We start from the raw sequence: 23842 nt of genomic DNA, 5'->3' as shown, positions 1-23842 counted from the left end.
AGCTAGAGTCTGTAAACACAGTAGGAAACAAACCTTTAGGAGGAATGTAAGGGAGAAAAGGAAGAAGACAGAGGAGAGTGAGAGCTCTTGCTAACAAAGGTCTTATGAGCACGAAGGAAGAAAGAGGCAAGATACAGAATACAGACAGGACCAGAGGACTGGAAGAAGGCATAGGTTCAAAATTGCTGAACAGTACAAACCCTCTCAAACCCAACAGTGATTCCGTACCACTGGTTTTGGATAAGAGGCAGTGTTTAATTCAAGACATGAAGGAAAGAGGGGAGGAAATCATCTCTCCCTTCATTTCACACCAATTTTTAAAATTTAACTACACTCCTGGTTTCTTTACTTACAGGGGAAGGAGAAGGGATGGTTGATACTTGTTATCAGTCACAAGTTGTCGCAGGATTTTCTCATGTCTGCCCCATGTTCTGTTTGAAGAAAAACCTTGTTTCATGTGACTAGTCATCTTGCCCTGACATTCAGTTTCTCCCTGCTACTAAGTAGCTTGGAAGGCCTGACGAGTTTCTGTAATCCAGCAGCTTCCTGGACAAGTAAACTGGGCTTAATGGTCATGATTAATAGAGAACTGAAGGGTTTTTGCTTGATGTGTGGGGAGATTGGGTTTGTGATCTTTATATTGTTGCTAATAGTTTATGATTTATTTAATATGGGGACTGCCCTATATTACTAAAAAATCAGTTATCCTGATCTGTTCAAGAGATTCTTGGGGGACCATGTTTTAAGTCTTTTGTGTTTTTGTTCCAGAATGCATACACATACATGATGGGGGCATGTGTAATTGTCTTCAGGTTTTTCTCCATTTGTGGGAAGCATGTAAGTATAAATTAGCAACTACAATGACTGCAGTACTCATGTATCGATTAAAGGACTAGATGCTGTGCATCTCTCATGCAAATTCTGTAAGACTGTTTCCTAGGCAAAAAAAAAAAAAAAAAAAAAAAAAAGCCAAACAGAAGTCTGCAACTTTACATGCTGTATTTAAAGTATTTAAAATGTCAGGATTTTAAGTAGATTGTATAATAGGGCTATGCTTACTGGAAGAGCTGAATTTTTTTCAGAAAACAAAGTGCAGCTGCTATACCACAGCTTTTAAAAATGCTCTCTGCAACTCTGAACATACCCTGTGCTACTTTCAGCCCTTTCCATTTCAGTGAGGCCTGTTCTTTATTTATTTTCACTGAGACTGTTGTAGTGGTAGCTGAATGCATCATATTATGACAGTGCTCTCTTTAAAAAGTTTCGTTTTCCAGAGTGCAGGTTGGTGTCTTTTGTCTCTACAATGTATATCTTGTTACAATAAAGGATTTATATTCAATTTAAAAACAATTTTGGACCAAGATGTTCTTCAGGAAACACTGAGATGGTGACAAAGCAAGTCACTTCTCAAGTTTACATTTCTTTTGCGTTTGGATTTCCTCTGCTGTTATTGAGAATATACTGGCAGAATAAGCATAAGCAGAGAACAAACACATTTATTTAACAAGTGGTGACACTGCATTCCCTTGCTGTAGGACTTCTTTAGACTATCCAAATATTTTCCGTGAAGTCTGACATATTAAAGTAAATGTGATTTTAAAACTGCTGTACTAGGTTGCAGGGTTAAGAACAGTAATTCAAAGGGTTTGTTCAGATAAAAATTTATTTTAAATCTTTTTAAAGAAAAGATCACACTACACAGAGCCTGTTGAGTCTTGGAAGTCAAATGAAAAATCCTTACTTCTCCTGTGCAGCCAGGCCAAGTGATTGCCTCCAAAGGTTTCTGATTGATTCTAAAGTTTTTTTCAATGTTTTAACCTAGTCATTTGTACTTTTATGTTACCAGCTGTATCAGTTTCACTAATTTACCCATCCTGATGCAATGGTCTAAATGCTGAATAAAGGTCAGCAGGAATTTGGCATGATTATAAAGAAAAATAACACCCTCAGTCCAATTAAAGGCAATTTTTTATCATATCCAAACTATTTTAACGTGTTATGACAATCTAGGGCAATAAATTTATCAAGAATAAAATGTAAAATATATGTGCATTGAAAAGAAATATCTATTATCAAGGCCCACAGTCTATGACATTTTCAAAATTATGCTCTCATTTTGTGTTCTTTGACCAACTTTGCAGAATCACAGACTCACAGAGTGGTTTGGGTTGGAAGGAACCCTAAAGATCATCTCATTCCAACCCCCTGCCATGAGCAGAGACACCTGCTACTAGACCAAGTTACTCAAAACCCCATTCAACCTGTCCTTGAACACTTCCAGGGATGGGGCATTCACAACTTCTTTAGGCAACTTGTTCCAGTGCCTCGACACCCTCACAATTAAGAATTTCTTCCCAATACCAAATCTAAACCTCACCTCTTTCAGCCTCTTAAAGCCCCTTGCCCTTGTTCTGTCACTACATGCTCTTGTAAAAATCCCTCTCCAGCTCTCCTATCAGCCCCACTTAGGTACTGGAAGGCTTCTGGAAGGTGTCCCTGGTCTTTCACAAACTCCCATGAGAAATTACTGAGCTTAGAGAAGGTGTCCTGATCTTAAGGAAATCTCTTTCTCTATACATGAAAGTATTCCTTTTGGTAGGCTGCAGTAGCTGTGGTTTCTGTCTAACAGTTAGGATCACTTTCAGATAAGCTCAGTGTAGTTTTCTGCACCACTGTTCATGCAGTGCCAATGCTGATACTTCAGGACAATACTGATTCTAGAATATTACAGTTAAGCTTATGCTGTACTATCACTGTAATATCCTACACTGAACTATCCTATGTATACTTTTTGAGAAGCAACATTTTGATCATGATTTCCTTGTAAATGAGGAAGATATGCTGATGTCATTAACAGGTAAAAAGCACACACAGTTCAAATCACATTCATAATGTACCATTTTACTGAGCTCATCCACTAATGAATGTGGCTAAAGGATTTGTTGTCAAAATGGCAAGTCCAAGAACTCATGTTTATGTTTTATCGTTGCTTTCCTGAATGCTGTCATGGATTGCTTTTTCTCTGTCTTTCCAGGTAACACTAAAAATGCTTCTCCTGACTGTGGTTGTCAGCATGTACAAGAGTTTCTTCATCATAGTGGGCATGTTCTTACTGCTTCTTTGTTATGCTTTTGCTGGAGTGGTGTTATTTGGTACAGTGAAATACGGAGAGAACATTAACAGGTACAGTGTGGAATTCCCACCTCACAGGGATGTTCTTTAAACAGTCTGAAGAAATCACATTCTGCTAGAGAAGTTTATCTGTGGTAAAAAACAGACAGATCTGCAGGTCTGGCTGAAGAGCTCTAAACAGAATTTCTGATAGGAGACACTGAGCCATCTTTCCAGTCCTTGTGCATTGGACTAAATGACACCTGATCCAACCCAGAGCAGACTGAGCACTGTTCTTCATTATGCCAGCTGAAATATGCTTGAAAGCAGTACTGTGCTAGCCCACAAGATGCTGAAACACAGTGCACCTACTGTATCTTACTGGCATCACCCAGGAACAGGATCTATCCACCAGACTGATACAGAAAGGAGGCAGTTGTTTGAACTGGTTGTTAGCTGGAGATTTCCCAGTCATCGTCAGTCTTACCAAAGAAAATGGAGACAGGAAATGGGATCTGGCCTTGAGTTTTCTTTAGTTCTCTGATAAAATGAGCTAAAATACTCAGACATCTGTCTGAGCTAGAGTTCAGTTATTGTATCTTAAGTCATTAAATAAATAATTCAATGGGCTCATTCAAATAATACTGTAATCCTTTTTACTTTAAAATAGAAGAACAGTAGAAAATTGAAGTCTTTTTTCTTGTCAATGTTTTAATTCTGGGAAGTGAAATGATCTCTAACTCTCAATCTTTCTCTCTCCCTCTTTAAAACAGACATGCAAATTTTTCATCAGCTGGCAAGGCTATTACTGTACTCTTCAGAATAGTTACTGGAGAAGACTGGAACAAAATTATGCACGACTGCATGGTAATTACAATGCTGCCAGAGATAAGTAGACAAGAAATGAGAGATACCCCTCCATCTTAAACTGCTTTCAGTATCTTAGCTTTGTACAAGGAATGTTGAGCTTGCCTTTATCTCTTCAAGAAAATAATGTTCACTAAACTTCAGAATGATGCACAAATTGCAGTTCCAGTCTCATACTCACAGTATAGTATTTCATGGAGCTAGGCCATTACATGATGTAAAACCAAAAATAAATAGATTATTTCAAAGTCAGAAATGCAGTAACTCACTTTTTCACTATTATCTCTGCTTTGACTGGGGCAGGGTGTCTTTTCAGATTTACCTTGCCTTTCATTCCTGCACTTTGGTTTATTCCATGTGAATGATAGTCTTGATGACCTCAAAATTCCTCTTAGAATCATTATATTTTGCCCAAGTAAATGTTTGTGCTTTACATTGCAAGGAAGATCATATGCCTTGCCTTTTTAAAATTAATGAGCAGGGAAGAAATGTTTTGAAAATCACTGTGCTTCAAAGCACCAGCTTGTTTCTGTACAGTGGCATAATGCACAATGCTTCCTCTGTGTGGTAGTAAGATCTATGCCTTAGCCTTTTTTGTCATACCTCTCTTTCTTTCCTGGTTTCTGTCTACTAAAGGAAGAAAAACAACCTGCCCACAATAATACCCACAGTACCATTTCCTAATTGGGAAGCCTTCAAGAAATAATTGTCTTAGATATTATATTTATTATTATTATTTGATTGTTATTATTATTTTACTTTGTTTTCTTCTGTTTTGAAGGTTCAGCCTCCATTTTGTACACCAGATAACAGCACCTACTGGAAAACAGACTGTGGAAATTATGCTGGTGCCCTTATGTATTTCTGCTCTTTCTATGTCATCATTGCATACATCATGTTAAATTTGCTTGTTGGTAAGTGAAAATAGACAATAACAACAGCAAGGTACATCTTGGCATGTAGTATGTTAGGTGTGAGTCTGTTGTGCTGTTCAGGTATGAGGCTATCTTGTACCTTCAATGTTACCTTGCATGCATGTAGTGATTTTGATACTTCTTTGGCATGGGAATGCTAAATCTCAGGAAGTTTGGGAATTAAAGCTTTTGGAACAAGGAGATATTTTCTATTTGTAGAGTAGAGTTGCCCTCCAGAACACTGTTTTCTAAGCTTTTATTTCTTCAGTTAACCTTTGTTCAAATATCATTGGAATTCACTTAATTGATCTTAGATGTTAGATGAGGCATCTCACCAGCATTTGAGATACGATCTTTAAAAAGCATGGTGATATTGGTGTGGCAAGACAGTATATTATGCATTCAAAATCCTTGTCTTAGCATACAGGCATTTGTTAATGTGGAGTTTGCACAACAGGATTAGATGTTACAATGTAACTACAGGCTTTCTTTAGGGTGTATTTTCCTCTTGTGGTTTTCAGCTATCATTGTGGAGAATTTCTCATTGTTTTACTCAACTGAAGAAGATCAGCTTTTAAGTTATAATGACCTAAGGCATTTTCAAATTATATGGAACATGGTTGATGACAAAAGAGAGGTAAGAAGTAATAATTTCTTGGTAATAAGAAGAGATACAGTAAACTTCCAGTTTTTCTTGAAACATAACATGAGGGGGGTAAAGTGTGACAAAATTCTCTGAGCAGTTACTGTTCAAATTTGAGATGCGAGCATGATCTAATGTTGTTCATGGCCCTTCAGATACTAACCTGATTCTGTGAAGTGCTTATAATAGCAGTTTTGCAAACAAACATACCTATTTATAGGATCAATATAATAGCATCTTTCCTCCCAGCTCCCTGAGAGTTGTTCCCTTGGAAGTCTACAAATTCATATCCATTTTTTGTGCCTGATCTTCAGAAGATCTTTGCTGGGATTTCAGCACTGCAAAATTCTTAGAGGGAGGCTAATCAAGTATGGGCTGGGTGAGATGAAGTGAACTCTAAACTGTCTGCATAGGCAGGCCCAGAGGGTGAGGGTCGGCAGGACAGGTTCTAGTGGGAGGCCAGGAACTCGCTGTGTGCCCCAGGGGTCAATACTGGCTCCAGTCCTGTTCAATGTCCCCATTAATGACACGGACAGAGTGGCAGAGGGCACCCCCAGCACATTTGCTGGTGACACCAAGCTGGACAGGGTGGCAGATATGCCACAGAGTCATGCTGCCATCCAGAGGGACCCTCACAGGCTGGAGAAATGGGCTCACAGAAGCCTCATGAAGTTCAGCAAGGAGAACTACAAAGTCTTGTACTTGGAGAAAAATAAGCCAAGGCACAGTACGTGCTGAGGCCACCCAGCTGGAAAGTAACTTGGCAGTAAAAGACTTGGGGGCCCCAGTGGACACCAAGGTGAACATGAGCCACCATTGCCCTTTTAGAAAAGAAGGCTAATGGTATCCTGGGCAGCATTAGACAGGGTATTGCCAGCAGGCCAAGGCAGAGAGAATCCTTTTGCTCTGCTCAGCACTGGTGGGGCCACAGCTGGAATTCTAGTTTGGTTCTGGGCTCTTCTGTACACATAGACATGGACATACTGGAGAGAGTCCAGCAAAGGGACACAAAGATGATGAAGAGACTGGAGCAGTCTCCTGAGAGGAAGGACTGAGAGCTGTGACTGTTCAGCCTGGAGAAGGCTCAGGGGAATCCCATCCATGTATACAAATGCCTGCAGGGAGGGTGCAAAGAGGACAGAGGCAGGCCCTGCTCAGGGATGCTCAGTGACAGGGCTGGAGGCAATGAGCACAACCTGAAACACAAGAGTTACCTCTCAACATGAGAGAACTGTTTGTCACTGTGATGATGACTGAGCACAGGCACAGGTTTTCCTAGGGAGTTTGTGGAGTCTCCATCCTTGGAAATATTCAAAAGCCATCTGGACCTGATCCTGGGAAACTGGATTTAGGAGACCCTGATTAAGCAGAGGGGTGAGACAAGGTGAGGTCCAGAGTTTCCTTCCACCCTCAGCCATTCTGTGATTCTGAAATGAGAATAACATCTGGGAGACTGAGCGGCTCAGATGCCCACACAAATTAAATCATCATCTGAATGATTCATGACATCACTGAGATTTGAATGCAAACAGCATTATGGTGAAAGTAGTTGGTTGTCTCTAGTTGGCACATGACTATGCTGGAGAGGGAAGCTGCAGTCTGTACTCATGAGGGTAGAAAGTTCTGAATCCATGGTGCCCAACATTGACAAAATCTCTCTGATGTGGATATTTGAAGATTGTGAATACCACAGTTTCAGAGAAAAGTACAGTCTTAATTTTGTAACAACAGATAGAAGTTGTTGTCACCAAAAGTGCAGGATGTGCTGCCTCTTAGAGCAGATAACCTTTAAAAAGCCAGTAAACTGTCAACATTCTCTTGCTCATTCAGAGATGCACACAGAAGGGCACAGGTTTACAACAAATTATAGACATGGCTATGAGTGTTTAAACTATAGTTTAATTTCCATTATACAAAGGCGGCTCTTTGGGAGCATGATTCTAATTACAGATGAATGCAAAAGGGGAAACTAAATCCCCAAGCAATTTTGAAAAATTCTGCCAAAATTAATGGCATAGATTCTCATTGTATATGAGTCAAATAATCACAAAGACTTCTGTGAATTTGCTGGAGAACTGGCTGAATGTGCTCATTCTTCAGCAATGTGTTCACAGTGACTTAAATATGCTAGGAGAAGTAGTTTTTCTCTCATGATCAAGTTGAATGTCTGAGTTGGTTGTTAGTTCACAGTAATAATTTCCATCAATTATGCAATTTAACACAGGGTGTAATCCCTACCTTCCGAGTGAAATTCCTGCTGAGGCTTCTGCGAGGCAGGCTGGAGGTGGATCTTGACAAGGACAAGCTGCTGTTCAAGCACATGTGCTATGAAATGGAGCGGCTCCACAATGGTGGCGATGTCACTTTTCATGACGTCCTCAGGTACACTGAGATTTTCTCCACATTTTTAGAACAGGTGTAACAGCCAGTGTTTCTTTCCAGGCTATGAGGTAGCCATTAGGCTCAGGAGAAGGTGAGACTGGTAGCCACAGAGGCACTGTAATATTAAATGTTTTACAAAAATTAGATTTCCCCTTTTTTTCCTACAAAAATATTAATGGTGGCAAACGCAGGTCCTAGGGAATCAGCTCTAAGTAGTTTTAACATTTTGATTGCAGGAGGCTTGTCACAAACTAGTCACATGTTCTTGTATCCCAACTAAATTAATGTACCTTCAAGTGTAGCAACATGACAGTGAGCTTGACTAGAAATAAAATAGAAGTGGGAACATTATTGAAGTGTTAACACTTAGCAGGGGGAAAAACCCAAACCACCACAAATGCCCTAATTGCTTACAGTTCAGCAGTTCACCTGTATTGGATAGCTGGATGTAGGTGATAATGTCTTTGTTTTGAGCACAGCAAGCCTCTTCTAGAATCATCTGGGCAATTTTTTCAGCTTCAAATGTGAATTTACTGTGCACGTCTGAATTATGTATTTTCACACTAAGATCTTAAGTATGAGCTTTGATTCTCTAAAAAATGCAAACACACCAGAATTTAAAAATAAATAAATTGTGTTTCTTCCAGCATGCTTTCATATAGGTCTGTTGATATCAGAAAAAGTCTTCAACTGGAAGAGCTACTTGCCAGGGAGCAACTGGAATATACCATAGAAGAGGAGGTGGCCAAACAAACCATACGAATGTGGCTGAAAAAGTGCTTAAAGCGAATCAGAGCAGTAAGTCAAGCTAAAGCAGTTCTAAATGGTTGCATAAATTGAACTGCTCAACAATGCTGGAATCTGTGTTCCTATGCTTTATTTACTTTGGAGTTATGATAATACTTATTTGAAGTATGTAGCAGTTGCTAACTGAGCAAAAGAAAGTTTGTTACAGCTGTACAAAAATAGAGCTGTTTATTACAGCTCTTCAGTGCTACAAAATTAAGCATCTTTTGAAGGCAAAAACTGTCTTCCTGTCCAAACTTTATCTGTCTTTCCAATAAAACAGAAAGGTTCATATGCAGAGACCAAAGTCAAAGGAATAAAGAAAAAAATAATTTAATTAGATGTAATTTCATAGGCCTAATCCTTCCTTTCCTTGCCTCTGCTGGCAGATGAGAAACCTGTAGATGACTCTCCAGATGGAGCTCGTATTAAGATAAATCATTTGAGTAAGCCATTACACTTACTGTGTTTGCAAACGAGCAGTGTGGCTAACATGGAAAGCAGGTTTATGTACCAAGTCACAACCTGGTTGCATTGCTGACCAATTTTTCAGTTACTATGAGTCTGACTCCAGGTTTTGAAACGTATATTTTTTGTTTTTATAAAACATTACTTCTTATGATAGGAGATGTTCCACAGTGATCTGTTATGTCATCTGTTTTCTGTTTGTAAATTTATACAAATACTTAGCTGGACATTTTGAATATCGTGTACATTCCAGCTGAAACATCAGTGTTCAATGATACATAGTTTCATTTTGATTTAATCTCTTTTATAATAATGGCAGTAAATTTAATCTCAGCTCTCAGTTCTGGGTTTCTTCAACTCTGTTGTTCATTTGATTATGATATTGAACTACACTATATTAAAGTAAATATGCTATTCATTTCACTCTAATAATATGGTTCAAATCATTTCGCATTCTATGAACCTTTATAAACTGAATGTAATTATGGAAGTTAAGATATGTTTTGAAATTCTCTTGTTATTCTCTAAGTATCCCTAGAGGGATCATGTGAAAACTACCCAGGAAAGTGAAACCCTTCCTAAGTGCTGTTTATTTTAATTTAAAAGCAAATTAGATTGTATAATTGTAATGGTAGTAGGTTTGTTTTTCTATTTGTACTGTAAACCTATACTTAGTCCCAAGGTTTTCACTACTATTTTATTCAGTTTTATTGACAACCTTCTTCAAAGTCCATGAAAGAAATCATAATTTTTTTATTGCTTTCATGTAATTCCCTATGAATCTATGTAATTCCCTGTGAATCTCTACAAATTTCCTGGTTTCTTTTTTTTGCAAGAACTTTTAACTGATAAATTCAAAACTTTGTATGTGTTTAAACTCTAGGTTTAAACTAACAATTGAGCAACATGCCTTCCACTTAATGTAGTTCATAAATTTCATCCTCTATTCCCTAAAGGTTAGAAATATGCTGGAATTCACTTTATTTAAATAGCAACATCTAATACATGGATCTTTATCAATGCACCTGGAATCCACAGCTGGTGCTCACTGTTGAGTTAAATATCTGGAATGCTTTAAAAAAAAATCAAACACATTGGTGTGACAGAGCAATGCAAACATATTTTTCAACACATACTGTACCTTGCTAGAAACAGCAGCAGTCGTGCAGCATTATCCATAGCCTACGAGAAAGCCAACAGCAGGAGTTGAGCCGATTTCTGAATCCTCCCAGCATTGAGACAACACAGCCAAGTGAAGATATGAATGCTCTTAATCAAGAGAACAGTGCACAGCCAGAGGTATGTTATCCAGAAAAAACATCAGCAACTCATAACAAATTCAGAAAACTTCCATGTTTCTTATTTGTTCTATTTTAAACATCATTTTAACTGAAAGAAAAATTTAAAATAATACCTTGTTTTACTTCAGTCTTTGACATCATATGTAAAGGCAAGATGCTCTAAGGCAGAAATTCCCCAACATATTTAGCTGTCTTGCTATCACCATAAAGGGCAAACTCAGCTGTACAACTATGGCAGCCCCAGCTTTCATCTCTTGCATGAGCTGTGTGCAGGCTTGGGGATGTGCAGCTTTCCAGTTCAGGCATTCTGAAGTGGTGCTTACACTGTGAGAGAGAACACTGAGCATGCTGGGACCTTTGAGAAGCAATCCTGGACTCTTCCAGGATAGGAAATATAGAAGGCACAACATAAGGGCTGCTTTCCACAATGATTGTAGTAGGCTGAGAATAATTTCATACCCTTCAATAGGACAAATAGCATTGAGAGCACACAGGATGTTTTTGCTTTTGTCTGTTAGCAGTAGTTTTCTGGGGTATTAAAGAGCAGAAAGCATGCTGCCCTAACCAATGGCAATATGTTTTGTTGATATTCATTGATAAAGCTCAAAAAATAATAGAAAGGTATCTCTTCCTAGGGTTACCTAGGGGAGCTATGACTGAGATTCTTTTTTCTTTGTTCAGACAAGTAGCCAGCAGCAGCTCCTTAGCCCAACACTTTCTGACAGAGGTGGCTATAGACAAGACGCTGGAGATGCTGGGAAACCTCAGCGGAAATTTGGACAATGGCGCTTGCCATCAGGTAAGTGAAAAAGGTTTATCCCCACATGCAAAATTGCTGTTGTGCAATAACAAGGCCAAGAAAGGCTTCATGATTCACAATTCTTCCTCCTGGCTGCTGCTTGCACCCACATCAGGGCTTTCCTGTCCTCATGCCTGTTGGAATAAAGCAGTTTTATCTTTTCTTCACAATTCAGAAGTTTGGAAGATGGGCTCAAGCATTGCCCCATGCAAGTGGTTACATTTTTTACTTTTTCACACATTTGCTCAGGATCTTTTACATGAGTCAGTCCTATTCTGAATCAGAGTGCTCAAAGGCTGCCACTGTTCAGACCCTAATCATATCTAAGTGGAAGCAGGAGAGACAGTAATGCTGTTCTGTTGACTACCATTGACCCTATTCGTGTTGCCAGTGTACTTGTCCAAGAAACTGGATAATTTTATAGAAAGCTTTCAATACATGATTTCAATTTAAATATCACTGAGCAGTAAAGATCAACATTTTGTTGGAAAAGAGAGAAAGAGTGAGAGGAAGCATACTAAGGAGGAGTCATACTACTGTAGTCAACTGCATAGGTTTTTCAAGTAAGAAATCTTAAAAGAATTAATGCCCCAGAGTTTCCTTTCTCAGTGCTGATCTGTGTCAGCTTTGAAAATTCCTCAGTGGATGGTCCCAAAAAAGAGGGTCATTTCCCTGTACAATATAGCTGAGACATAAGTATTCTGCCTCCAGTCCAGCAAAGACTGGTATTTGAGATCATGAATAGCATAATTAAGATCAGTTGTGGGGCTTATGTACTTGGACATGTGGTTTAGTGCTATACCAGCAACTTGTACTGGTTTCAACCCCTAGGCCATTGTAAAGTATCCCTTTCTAGATGTAGCTGCCAATCCTAAAAGCACCTCCCCACCCCCCCTTCCTCACATTTACTACTTTCACTATTTTGCCAGCAGGTTAGCTCATGTAAGTACTGCCTAAATCATTTAGGCTGCAATTAGCTGGATAAGAAGAAATCTTTTGCATCAGTTATCCCAGCAGAAGGAAATGAGGCACTGCTCAGTTAAACTGCTCTGCCAGCAGATTAGTGGGAGCAGTGTGAACATCTGGAGCTGTGAAAACAAACCAACAAACAAACTAGAACAAAGCTCTACCCTTTCTGAACTAAATCAGTTTAAAGGTGCCCTAATCTAGCTAGTTCTCTAGACCTGAATTCTAAGCAAAAATGTTCAAGAAGCAGATCTACTCTAATACAGAACTGTCAGAACCTTCTGTTTCATTTTCTAGCCCCCAAACCAATAAGCCATTCAGTGTCTTCAGTCAACCTCCGTTTTGGTGGACGTTCAACTATGAAATCTGTTGCATGCAAAATGAATCCCATGTCTGATGCTGCTTCCTGTGGATCAGAAGTCAAGAAATGGTGGACAAGACAATTAACTGTGGAGAGTGATGAGAGTGGAGAAGACCTTCTTGATATCTGAGAAACATTTAAGTCATACCACAATCGGATTTTCTATGTTTAGAATTAAAGATACTGTGATGTATGATTTCTTTAAAATAAATGTAATAATTTTCTCTTACGCTTATCCTCCTGCCATATGAAGTGTAGCCCACACTTCTGTGTTAGAATTCACTTCTGTAGGTATTAACTGTACTCTAAGAAACTTGTATACTATAGTACTAACAAAGCCAGGAAGACTACAATGCCTTTAGCAGACAGATCATTGAAAGATTTCATGTGTTCTGTAAAACTATAGTGAAAATTTGATATACACACCTCTGTGTTTTCCTTCAACCTTTACCATGCTTTAAAGTGGCAGCACTTTACAATCCAGGGGTAATGTATTTCTTGTCGTTGGGTTTTCCTTACTTAGTAATATTTCTTTAGAAAAATTTTATTATTCACAAATGACCTGAAGAGGTCAGCACTGACTTCATGTTCAAGGGAAGTATTTTTACTAAGTAGTGATACTGAATTACAATTCTAAGCTTTCACTGGACCTTTTTTTAAAATATGCAAGATACAGGATTATTCATTTTAAAATTAGAAGGTGAAAGATTGGCTTTTAAAATGTAAATATTTTTGAAGTTTGGTTAATTACATAAAGAGCTTGATTTTCATAGAGAAAATGGGTGGGGAGAGGAAAAAATATATTAAAAACTGTGCATTTAAGCATCCAGCAGAAGACTTTCACATGAAAAATATGGGTTTATGCTTCATTTTCAGCATATACTGGTTACATATATGTGTGGTGTCATTATTCTTCCTTTAATTGGGTCCCATTTTTCCTGTGTACTCCTAAGGTTTTCTTCTTGTCTGTGATAAAAATTAGCATGTTGGGGATTCTAATTACAAAATAGTATTGTACATCTTTAAAAATACTTTCAGTTTTGCCTGCATAGGTAGAATTGTACTTACCCATGGTACTGCTCATGCTGCAGGCCTGCAAAGGTAAGGCAAGGCACTGTGCTGTGACTAAGTACCTTTGTCACTTTTATGCAAGCACATATATGACATGTTAGCCTTCACTTGTTTTACGAGCCACCAATAGCACTACATTATCGCCAGTGAAAAAGCAGCTATCGCTTTCATAAAAGCTTTTCCAGTGAAATGCTATACGGATATGGAGGTGGAGAAGGAGAGCCACAAAACACAACCGTGTTTGCTAGTTTCAGAATCTAAGGCTGCCAAAAAATGTGGGGTAAAATTATGCCCTTCCCTCAGGGAAGAACTAAGAGGTTGCAGATTTTGTTGCTTGGCCCCTGACTAGGTTTTATAGCAGAGCTGGGACCTTTCTGTTACCGTTGTTTCCTATGGAAATGATAGTTTGCTCTAACATGGCCTGATGTGAGATCTTGTAAGAGGCTCACGGTTTATTTACATCACCACTTCAAAAATATATCCTTTCAAAAGCAGACAAAAGCCAGTGTTCTGCAATTTTTTGCTGGCCAATATATTAATCTAAAGTGGCCAGAATACAACAGTGAAAACACACAGATGCCTTCACCAAAAAAGAAAAATTAGTTTTGACTCTGAAATACAGCTTTCTTGGCATCTGTCAATGTGTTTTTCCCAGTGTATGGTTGAACATTGTTTAGATTTTTTTTCTAAAATAATCATATTGAACTCATCTGTATTTTGCGGGGGGGTTATGTGTTTTGGGGTATAATTAAGTTTAAATCTGGTCAACTGTAACTCTATAGTAAAATAATATGTGCATTCTCTTGTTTACTAGATCATGGACCATCAACAAAACTTCATATGCAAATCCATTACTTTGTTCTGTTTTGTGCTTGTTTAAGTTGAGCTTTTGTATATATAACAAAATGATAAATATTGGATTTATAAAAGCGAGTATCTTGACAGTTCAATAATACATTGAACTGCAGATCACTCCTGCTGCAAACCTTCTTTTTAAAAAATCTGGCAAACATTTTTTCCTTGCCTTACAGTATACTGTCAATAAAAGTGAGTTGCTTTAAGCAATATTCCTCCCTCTGGTTTTCATTGTAACTGCATTGGCTGTATGTGGCTCATCCATGACAATGCTGCATTGTAACAATCCCTGTGATTTGTACATGATTATGTAGAGGTGCTTTTAACCTCTTGCAATTGAGGGTCTTTGGTCTTTTCACTCCAGCAACTGACCTCATCAGTACTGCCACAAGGGGTCTCAGTCAAAAGATGGCACTAAATAGGACTGTTCATTATTTATTTTTATTTTTATTTAACCCATTATTTCTTTGCTTCAGAGCCTGGATGTGAGTGTGTGTGTGTGTGTGTGTGCGCGCACCATTTTACTTTTGCAGTTATAGGAAGTGAAGTTACAAAGATATGAAAATAACATATACACAGGCACACCTGGCACAGCACTGCCAACATAACTAAAGAGGGTCCTACTCTGCAGCAGAGAAACCAATGCACATTTGCACATGAAGGTGAAAAGCAGAGAAGAGAGTTGAAGAATGACTGGATTTCAAAGAGATTGCACCAACAATGGAGAGACACAAAGAGGAAACAGTGTGTCAGGAAGTCAGAGAGTCCAAATAGCCTTAGAGAAAAGCCTTAGGAATAGATCCTTAGCAAAGGTAAACAAAAAATTGCCCGGGAAATATTACCACCTGCAGAGTCACCCTATACAAATGAAAAAATGAAGTTGTTTAGACTTCTTTTCATCCACTAAGAAATATCTGTTTCATAGGAAGCAAGTTGTAAAAGTGTTCATGGCTTTGTTGGACAAAAAGTGTAGTGCTTTTTGTCAGTGTTGAAATAGAAATCTGCTTGTGGGAAGTCTGAGAACACACAGCAAAGATGTATGTCAATATCATTCCAAAGTCAGGTCAGCTTTCAGACAATCACTTTTTTAATGAAGAAACTAATAACCTGAAACCATCTGCTTTTGGAAGACATCCAACTGAATTATGAACTGAAAACATAAAGTATGTGTTTACAACCTGAAAATACCATCTTTGTTTTAACTAATGTGGAGCAATCAGGCTTAAACATCTTCAAAATAACATTACATTCAGTATTGTCTGCATTCAAAGATCAGTATCAGCTTCTGAGAAGCCAAAGAAGATTAAATGGCAAGAGCAAGTGAATAACTTTGTGAGAATCATCTATTTTGTTCTCTTCTTTTATTCACAACATTCCCATGCAGATTAGAGTGTCCATGAATAACTGAAGTAGAAGAGTTTGCACTGTTGTAAGAGGAAATTTGGAGGACCAGCAAGCAGCCTCCTATCCAAAATGCCCATTCCTTCTGCAATACTTCCACAACCGAAAACAAACACTGGTCTGAGTTGTCAATCAGAATTTCCAATAGGATTATCTCACTCTCCCTGAATCTGGCTTTCAGAGGCTGAATTCATTCCTGCTATTGAAGGCAATTTAGTCACACCGCAGATGAACTTGCCACAATGCATAGGCTGATGCTGGGAAGTTGGCTGCCCTGGTTTGTTCAATTGCTCTGAAACACAAAGGGAGCTTCACTAGAATTCAATTAACCTTCCTCTTCATCCCAAGGGCGCTGGTGTCAGAACCTATTAGCAGCTGTTGCCCATTGTTCTCAATGAAGAACCTCTAAGCATGAAGTTATTAACCCATCAGTGAGCTAAGTGTATGGGTAGTGGCACTTTATCCCCTTTCCACAGGTTCCTGTCTCAGATACTTATTCCAGTACCCTTACTGGTTTCATACTTTTACCTGACTTGCATATCTGCCCTGGGGAATTTGGGTGACTTACCTGAGCACCTACAAAAGTGTGTTTCATACAAGGGTGTCTTACTGGAAACACAAGAAATGTCTTTAGTACAGGTAGAAAAGGAAAAAGAAAACCCCAAACACTATCCATCAACCTGAAGAGCTGCTGACATTAGCCTTTTCTTCTTTCTGAATTCGGGCATCAACCAAACATGGCAGAAGCCTCCAGTGTCTCAGTAGAAGTTACTTTATTTCAGGAGAACTTTTACTGAGGTTGGAAACAAACTGATTTATATCAGTAGCTAACAGAGACTTAGGCAGTCAGGTTCTGACTGGGTCTTCCACATGTTGGAAGTCACTCTGGTGGTATTGCTGTACATCTTCCCCCAAAGGTAGAGAGTTGGCCCTTGAGTTCATTGGCAGAGAAGCTGGATGTTACATCCTCTCTCATGCCCTGTTTTCTGGTTCCCTTTTTTGTTTTGCTGTCCAATTTCATGTAGGGTGGACAGCATCTAAGCATATTCTCCATTTTCAGCATGTCCTCCCAAGAAATGAGAGATTCAACAGTTAAAATTTCACTATGATGTATATGATGCCAGTTTACAAGAGTAGTAAGTATTGCTTTTTTGTCTCAGCACTTATTCTATAGAACTACATGTTCTACAGATCAAGTAATTTTTCCTCTCAGATCTTCTAAATTCACACTGCCTGGGGAATCTGTTCACTGCACATTTTAAAACAGAGAGAAATAAAAGTGAAAAAATATTAAAAAACAGGAAAAAGAAAAAAAAAAGAGAAAAAGAAAAAAAAAATACAAAGTCATTACCTGGGCATTGGGTTTTAGTTTCTGGGGGTTTTCCTTCTTTATTTTAGCAGCTATTTAAAAATAAATAAATCTCTGCTTCTGGAAAAGTCAAGCTTCTCGGTTGTTCTGACCAATCTAAGAAAACAAATAAAGTTTTACTTTTTTCTTAAAGTCTCCAATTTTCAAATGCACTTATTTTGAAATTAAGAGCTTTCACATTTTGTCTCTAATTTTAATTTTGAAATCTCATCAAAACCTATTTCCTGTATTTGACTAAAAAATACTAATATTTTTGTTATGAAAAACTGATTTTCCCTATCAATTTTTATCATGCATAAAAACTCACCCAATTTTTTTTTAAGTCCCCCAGGAAATGGTTCTGGCTGAAAACTGGTCATGACCCAAGAATGTGAGCTTCCGTCCCAGAAAGCAAATGGTATCCTGGGCTGTAGCAAATGCAGGTAGAGGGAGGGGATTCTGCCCCTCCACCCTGCTCTGGTGAGATCCCACCTGGAGTGCTGTGTCCAGCTCTGGGGCCCCTGACACAAACAAGACATGGATCTGTTGGAGCAAATCCAGACAAGGGCCATGAAGATGGATCAGAGGGCTGGAGCACCTCTCCTATGACAACAGCTGGGGCTGTTCAGCCTGAAGAAGAGAAGACTCAGGGGAGACTTTATAGCACCTTCCAGTACCTAAAGGAGGATGATAAGTAAGGCAGAGAGAAACATTTTATCAAGGCCTGTAGTGACAAGACAAGGGTTAATGGTCTTAAACTGAAAGTGGGTAGATTTAAATTAGATATAGCAAGAAATTATTCATTTTGAGGTGGTAAGGAACTGGAAAATGTTGGCCCAAGAAGTTGTGGATTCCCCATCCCTGAGTGCTCAAGGCCAGGTTGGATCAAGCTTTCAGCAACTTGGTCTAGTGGAAGGTGTCTGCCTATGACAGGAGGCTTGAACTAGATCATCTTTTAAGACCCTTCCAAGTCAAATCACTTCCCAGTTCCTTCTCAGTTGCCTGCCAAGTCCTCCAGTGTGACCAGACACTTGGTGGTGAGTTTTAAACTGCTTGTTGGTGCTGCTGGCCCTGGCCACCCAGCTGTTGGAGACAACCACTTCCTTCTCAAAGCTGGTAGATGCAGCTGTGCCTCTGTCCTCCAGGCCAAAACTCTGTTTTTTCACTGTACCCACAGTGGAGAGGAGTTAAAGCTCTAAAAATGTCATCAGTGGCTGAGAAGATGAAGGTCCCCTCAGGCTGCTCTGCGAGGGGAGTGTCACCTCTGTCCCCATGGTGCTTGGGCAGCCAAGAGCAGCTAACAGACACTGAAAGGCCTGCCTAGGCTTTCTTGCCAACACTTTTAGTTCAGTGATATTAGGTCTATCATTGATCCACTTCTATACTGCAGACAATCCTGAGAGTGTGATCCAGTAATAGGATTGGCTGCTGTGATTAAGAAGGTGTCAAATGCAGTTGTTCGTAGCTGGCCCCAGCTCTTCCACCAGAAAGTACAATACTCTGAACTTGACCAGTCTACTCTTCCCCCAATTGCTTCTTCTGACCTCTGTAAAATGCCCCAGATTTAAAAATCTAGGCATTAAAACCTTCATCTTAATTGCATCAGCAACAGCAAGAATATTTATCTGATGCTGGCCTACAAATGTATTTCAGCTTCATATCCATTCATCAATTCAGTGTGTATCTGTAAGGGATTATCTATGTGAGGAAGTTGCACAAGCTTAAATTTAACCTGTTATTGCAAATTGATTTGTCTAAATCACTTTGAATACCTGTGGAAATGCTTATTTCAGTTTAAAGATTTTTTATATTGATCTATGTTTAAACCCAAATAACCTCACTTTTATTCTAATGGCAAGAGTGCTCCCATAGGTCTACACTCCAGCCCTCTTAACACCCACACCTTTAATTATGTGGTGCTAAGTCCTTTGCTAGAAGAGTTCCTTCTTATAGTCTCTGGCAGCCACTGAGATGATAACTCGAAGCTGTCTCAGGAGCAGTTGTCTCCCTGCTGCCTGAGCATCCATGGAAGCCAGTGCCAGGGCAGCCCTGGCTCTGCCAGGTGACACTCCAACTGATTTGCCACAAGATTGATTTCCTGGGCATTTTGGGGCAATTTACACGAAGAACCACCCATGAGGAGTAATTTCAAATGAGTCTGTATTGGGTATGACTCACTCCACTTTGTGAAGTCCTTGGAGGGGGTGTGAGCAGCTCTCTAACCCCCAATATTTCTACAAGCCTTCCTGCCATGGCACAGTGCATGCAGGACATCCTCAGTTTCACACTATGGCTGCTGAGATACGTTCCTTGCCTTATCCCAGGTGATTGAGCTGAACAAAGCGCATGTCTATACACTAACAGTCGACTTGGGTTCAGATTGCTTCCACCAAACCCTTTATATTTTTAAGTAAACCAGTTCTTTTCATCAGGAAAAGGTTTTAGTACAATCTCAAAGACCTATTTTCTGAGCTAATCTAATTACAGCAATTTAATATCATATCATCCCCAGTCACAATCAAACATTATATACCCCTGGAGATGGACAGGCAGAGTTGCCAAAAACAGACCATCTCAACAATTTCTGATAGCTGAGCCTTCTACCAAGGTATCATAGAACTATGACAAATGTAAACTCTTTATTAACACTCTTAGAGGACTGGCATTACTTTACATTGGTCTCTACACACATTCACACAAGATAAAGTAGCTTGATCCTCATAGTGGTTTCATATTGGTTTAATTATTTTGGTTTGTAGAGTGTTTAGACACTGCAGTGACAAGATATTTCTACCATCACTATATAGCAAGGGACCTTTCATTGACCTTATAGGACTTCTAGAAAAGCTGCTTGATTTTGTTTGTGGAAGCATGACTTTTTGGGAAACTAATGACATTTGAATTCCCACTTGTATATGATTTGCACAGAAGTTGTAATAGAAGATTGAGTTAGCAACAGCATTCCATTTTCTGTATCTCCAGTGACTATGATATTTGCATGTCAGATGGCATGCAGTTGAAATTTGCATATCAATTCTCAGGAAAATTCAGGAGTGAGACAATTCTCAAAATCCAGATACTTAAGCTGAAGAAACAAAAAGCTAAGGATGGCAAAAGCCTTATGCCACAAAATAAACATGTTTCACTTCTTGGACACAGAAATTCTGCTCAATAATTTGAACAGTGATGCCTGCTTGTCATGATGCCTGCCTTTTGTTTCTGGATTTTCTCCGCCTGGCTGCAAGTATTCACATATGTTCATTTACAAGCTGTGGTTAGACAAGAAATACCATAACAGATTATATTTGTTGATGGATAGTTAATAATTTTGAGAAATATTTGAAAGTACAGCTTGCTTTCTGTGCTTTGTCAAGAAAACAGGGAGTACTTGGGGTAATTTTTTTCATAACAATTTTTACAGTAAGAGGAAAAGAGGGGAAGAAAAGCACAGAATGATGCACAATGTCCACTAAAAGCAGCATGAAGTTTCCCTGCACCTGCAGTCAGCCCATGGTGTCCCTTCTAATGGACAGATGCAATGGACTTTGGACTAATGTGGTTCATTTCCAATTCAGATGCCCACATGTGTGCAGCTCCCAGCTGTGTGCACTGACTTCTCTAGTTGTGGTTCACCCACATTCAGGTACACTCCCACATCTTCACTTCTAATTGCATTCTGGGCTTCCTCCTCAAGGGTTCATCTAACATGAACCACAAGACTTTCTGCCACATCAAAACATTTCCCAGGTAAACTCTCAACAAGAGATTAGTCAACTTGAACTGTGTGTGAATTTCAATTGAAAACTCCAGTGCAGATCTGCATCTGGAAATTGCTGCAAGAGCACTGCAAAGTGGTGCCCAGGAAGCAGCCCACAACCTGTGAGCACACAAGGCACTGACACCTTGCAGCGAAGGCAGGTTTGCTCTTATGATTGTCTTTTGCATCTGGCATCACAGTTAAACACTGCCTGCATTGCTCAGCTTTTGTGTGCTGGGGAAGCAACGAGAGAGGGAGAGAGATTTTTCTTCCCTGTGTGTACTGGGACACTTATCAGCAGGAAATGTAATCTGGAGCCCAAATCAGTGTAAAAACTTCTATTGTTTCTTTCCATTTCCAACATTTTATTTGGGGAGGAGCTGAGGATCAGCCCATGTGGAAGAATTGCTGGAAATTTCTGTGATTATTCTATTGATAAATGCAAGCAGGCTGCAGCAAAATCAGAGCTGTGCAGTGGTGAGAGGATTGAAGCAGCAAAGGCACAGAGGAAAGATGAAGGACAGAAAGGTCATGGAATCATAGGATGGTTTAGGGTGAAAGGAACCTTAAAGATCATCTAGTTCCAATGTCACCAGACATGGGCAGGGACACCTTCCACTAGATGAGGTTGCTCAAAGCCCCATCACACTTGGCCTTTAACACATCCAGGGATGAGGCATCCACAGTGTCTCTGGGCAACCTGTTCCCATGCATCACCTTCCTCAACCCACAAAGAAGAGGATGAGGAGGGTCTGGATGACTTTTTCCTGAGTGATTCTACTTGAGAAAGCCCTGCAATGGCTGCAAGTCCTAAAGCTGTGCAATGGACAGAAGCAAAGGTAGAATGTAAGATGAGTAAAATAATTTTTCAGGAAATCTACAGAATTTTCCGAAGATTTTAGTTTTCTTTCCATCTTTAGAAGTGAGTAGACAGGGCCTTACAGGAGCCTGCTGTTCCTTTGCCATTACTAACTGGTAGTTAGCTGGCACAGGGCTGGTCCTTAAGGTGCCAGGGATGTCATGGTGGTGAGGGGTGCAGCTGTGAAAGGGGTACCCAACTCAAGGGTCATTGTGGTAGCCAGTGGGCTTTAGGGGTTATTTGCAGAGGACATGGGACCATTCTGGGACCAGAGTCACACCTGGTAGTGAGGGTGAGTTCACACATCAGCCGTGCAAGACTGGGTAATCAGGCATAACTGTTGCCTCAGATGTGTCTCCAGTAACTTCTGTTTAAAGTCATAGGGAATAGCTCAGGAAGACAGGTCATGCCACTGTTTATCACAGTGCTGTCCCCAAAGCTGAGGTGTGGAAATAAGAGGGAAACATATGTTCTCCAGGCAGGAGAAAAGCAACCTGCAAAGCTGTATCATTTCTGTGCCAAGTAAGAGCTTTAATTGGCACAAAAATTTTCTTCACTAACACCTGCAAGTGAGTGCATAGTACACTGCAAAATTAATAATCAGAGGGAGAATGAATTCCTTAGAGAACAAAGGGAAAACATTCCCTCTTGTAGATGACGGTGTATTAGGTATCTTAGGCTGCTAGAAAGCCAAAGGCACTACTGGAGCTGTGACACCCTTCTTTATTTCAGGTATGAACCTCTTCAATAAAAGTGCTCTCCTTCAAACAAAGGAATCTGGCTGAAGCTGCACAAGCTTGTCAGCATAGAGATTAGTCAGGTGAGAAGGAGAAACACTGAAGATGAGTCTGGGATATGTTGAAATAATGGAAAATATGAGGTTGGTCTCTGTTGGAGATTTTCTGTTACAGAGCAATTGGGTGAAAATTTTGAAAGCAAAAGCAGCAATTCTCCAGCATGACAGTCTTCTAATTGAAGGTGCTTTCTGCTGTCTCTTATATGTGTCATACATTTTTCCTCCTTTGTTTTCCACAGTGAGGTGAAACAAGAATCATAGACTTATAGAATCATAGAATGGTTTGGTTTGGAAGGAACATGGGCAGGAACATTTTTCATTAGGCCAGGTTGCTCAAAGTCAATCAAAGTACCCTTGAACGCTTCCAGGGATGGGGCATCCACAACTGCCCTGGGCAAACTGTTCTTGTGCTATATGACTGAATTCCTTCCAGATATCTAATCTAAACCTACTCTCTTTCAGTTTAAGGCCATCACCTTCATTCAGTCAAACCATGTGGCCTTCTCCTTACATCTTCACAAAGAAGGCTGTTCTGTTCCTGGAAAGGGAAGTGTATATAAGTTTTACATCTTTTTCCTGAAACTTGCACAATTACAGCTTACCAGCAGTAAAAGTTTCCAGGAAGGCTCTTGGAAAGGCTTATGTTTCATATTTCTTCCTTTATTTCTTCAATTCCCACCTCACCCCAAGGAGCAGCACTGCATAGCAGAGCACCTGTGCCTGGGGTTGGAGGCTGGCCTGGGTCTCGGCACACGCCGCCGGCCCGGGAGTGGATGAGTGGCAGCTCCACCTTCTGCAGGAGGGTGCCAGGTGGGAGGTCTGCCCCAGGGACTGCACCTGGGAGCCCTTTTCAGGAGGCAGCTGGACTCTGCCCAGCTCCAGATGACACAGAGTTACTCAGGACCTAATTACAACAACCTGGTGAAAGCCCAGTGAGAGGAGTTCCTCATTAAACAGGATGGTCTGGATGCCACAGCTGGCATGGCAAACTCTTAAATGGTTTTTGCTGGGAACGGTGAGTGCATACCAGAGGAAAGATCACTCTATAAATGTGCAATTTCTTAAATTCCTTCTCCAAGCATCTGTCATTGCTCTCTGCCAAAGACAGGATATTGGATCTTTAGATTGGCTCAGTGAAGCCAATCTTCTGGTTTTAT

The 23842-nt window shown here is 39.8% G+C and overlaps 1 protein-coding gene across 5 annotated transcripts in view; it reads left to right on the top strand.

The window, feature by feature from the left end:
• Positions 1–14734, top strand: part of NALCN (sodium leak channel, non-selective) — a 231773-nt gene extending 217039 nt beyond the window's left edge. For all 5 annotated transcript variants that reach the window (XM_021530247.2, XM_021530244.2, XM_021530245.2 and 2 more), the window contains 10 exons: positions 769–837; positions 3035–3183; positions 3885–3978; positions 4760–4892; positions 5414–5529; positions 7760–7917; positions 8565–8715; positions 10321–10470; positions 11154–11271; positions 12535–14734. In XM_021530247.2, coding sequence (XP_021385922.2) covers positions 769–837; positions 3035–3183; positions 3885–3978; positions 4760–4892; positions 5414–5529; positions 7760–7917; positions 8565–8715; positions 10321–10470; positions 11154–11271; positions 12535–12728 — 1332 coding nt within the window. In that variant the 3' untranslated portion in view covers positions 12729–14734. The remainder of the gene's footprint in view (positions 1–768; positions 838–3034; positions 3184–3884; positions 3979–4759; positions 4893–5413; positions 5530–7759; positions 7918–8564; positions 8716–10320; positions 10471–11153; positions 11272–12534) is intronic.
• The last annotated feature ends 9108 nt before the right edge of the window (positions 14735–23842 follow it).

This window comes from Lonchura striata, chromosome 2 (assembly GCF_046129695.1).
Source record: "Lonchura striata isolate bLonStr1 chromosome 2, bLonStr1.mat, whole genome shotgun sequence".
In the NCBI taxonomy this organism is placed as follows: domain Eukaryota; kingdom Metazoa; phylum Chordata; class Aves; order Passeriformes; family Estrildidae; genus Lonchura; species Lonchura striata.
The sequence above is the reverse complement of the archived record's forward strand: the minus strand, read 5'-3'. Positions and strand labels throughout refer to the sequence as shown.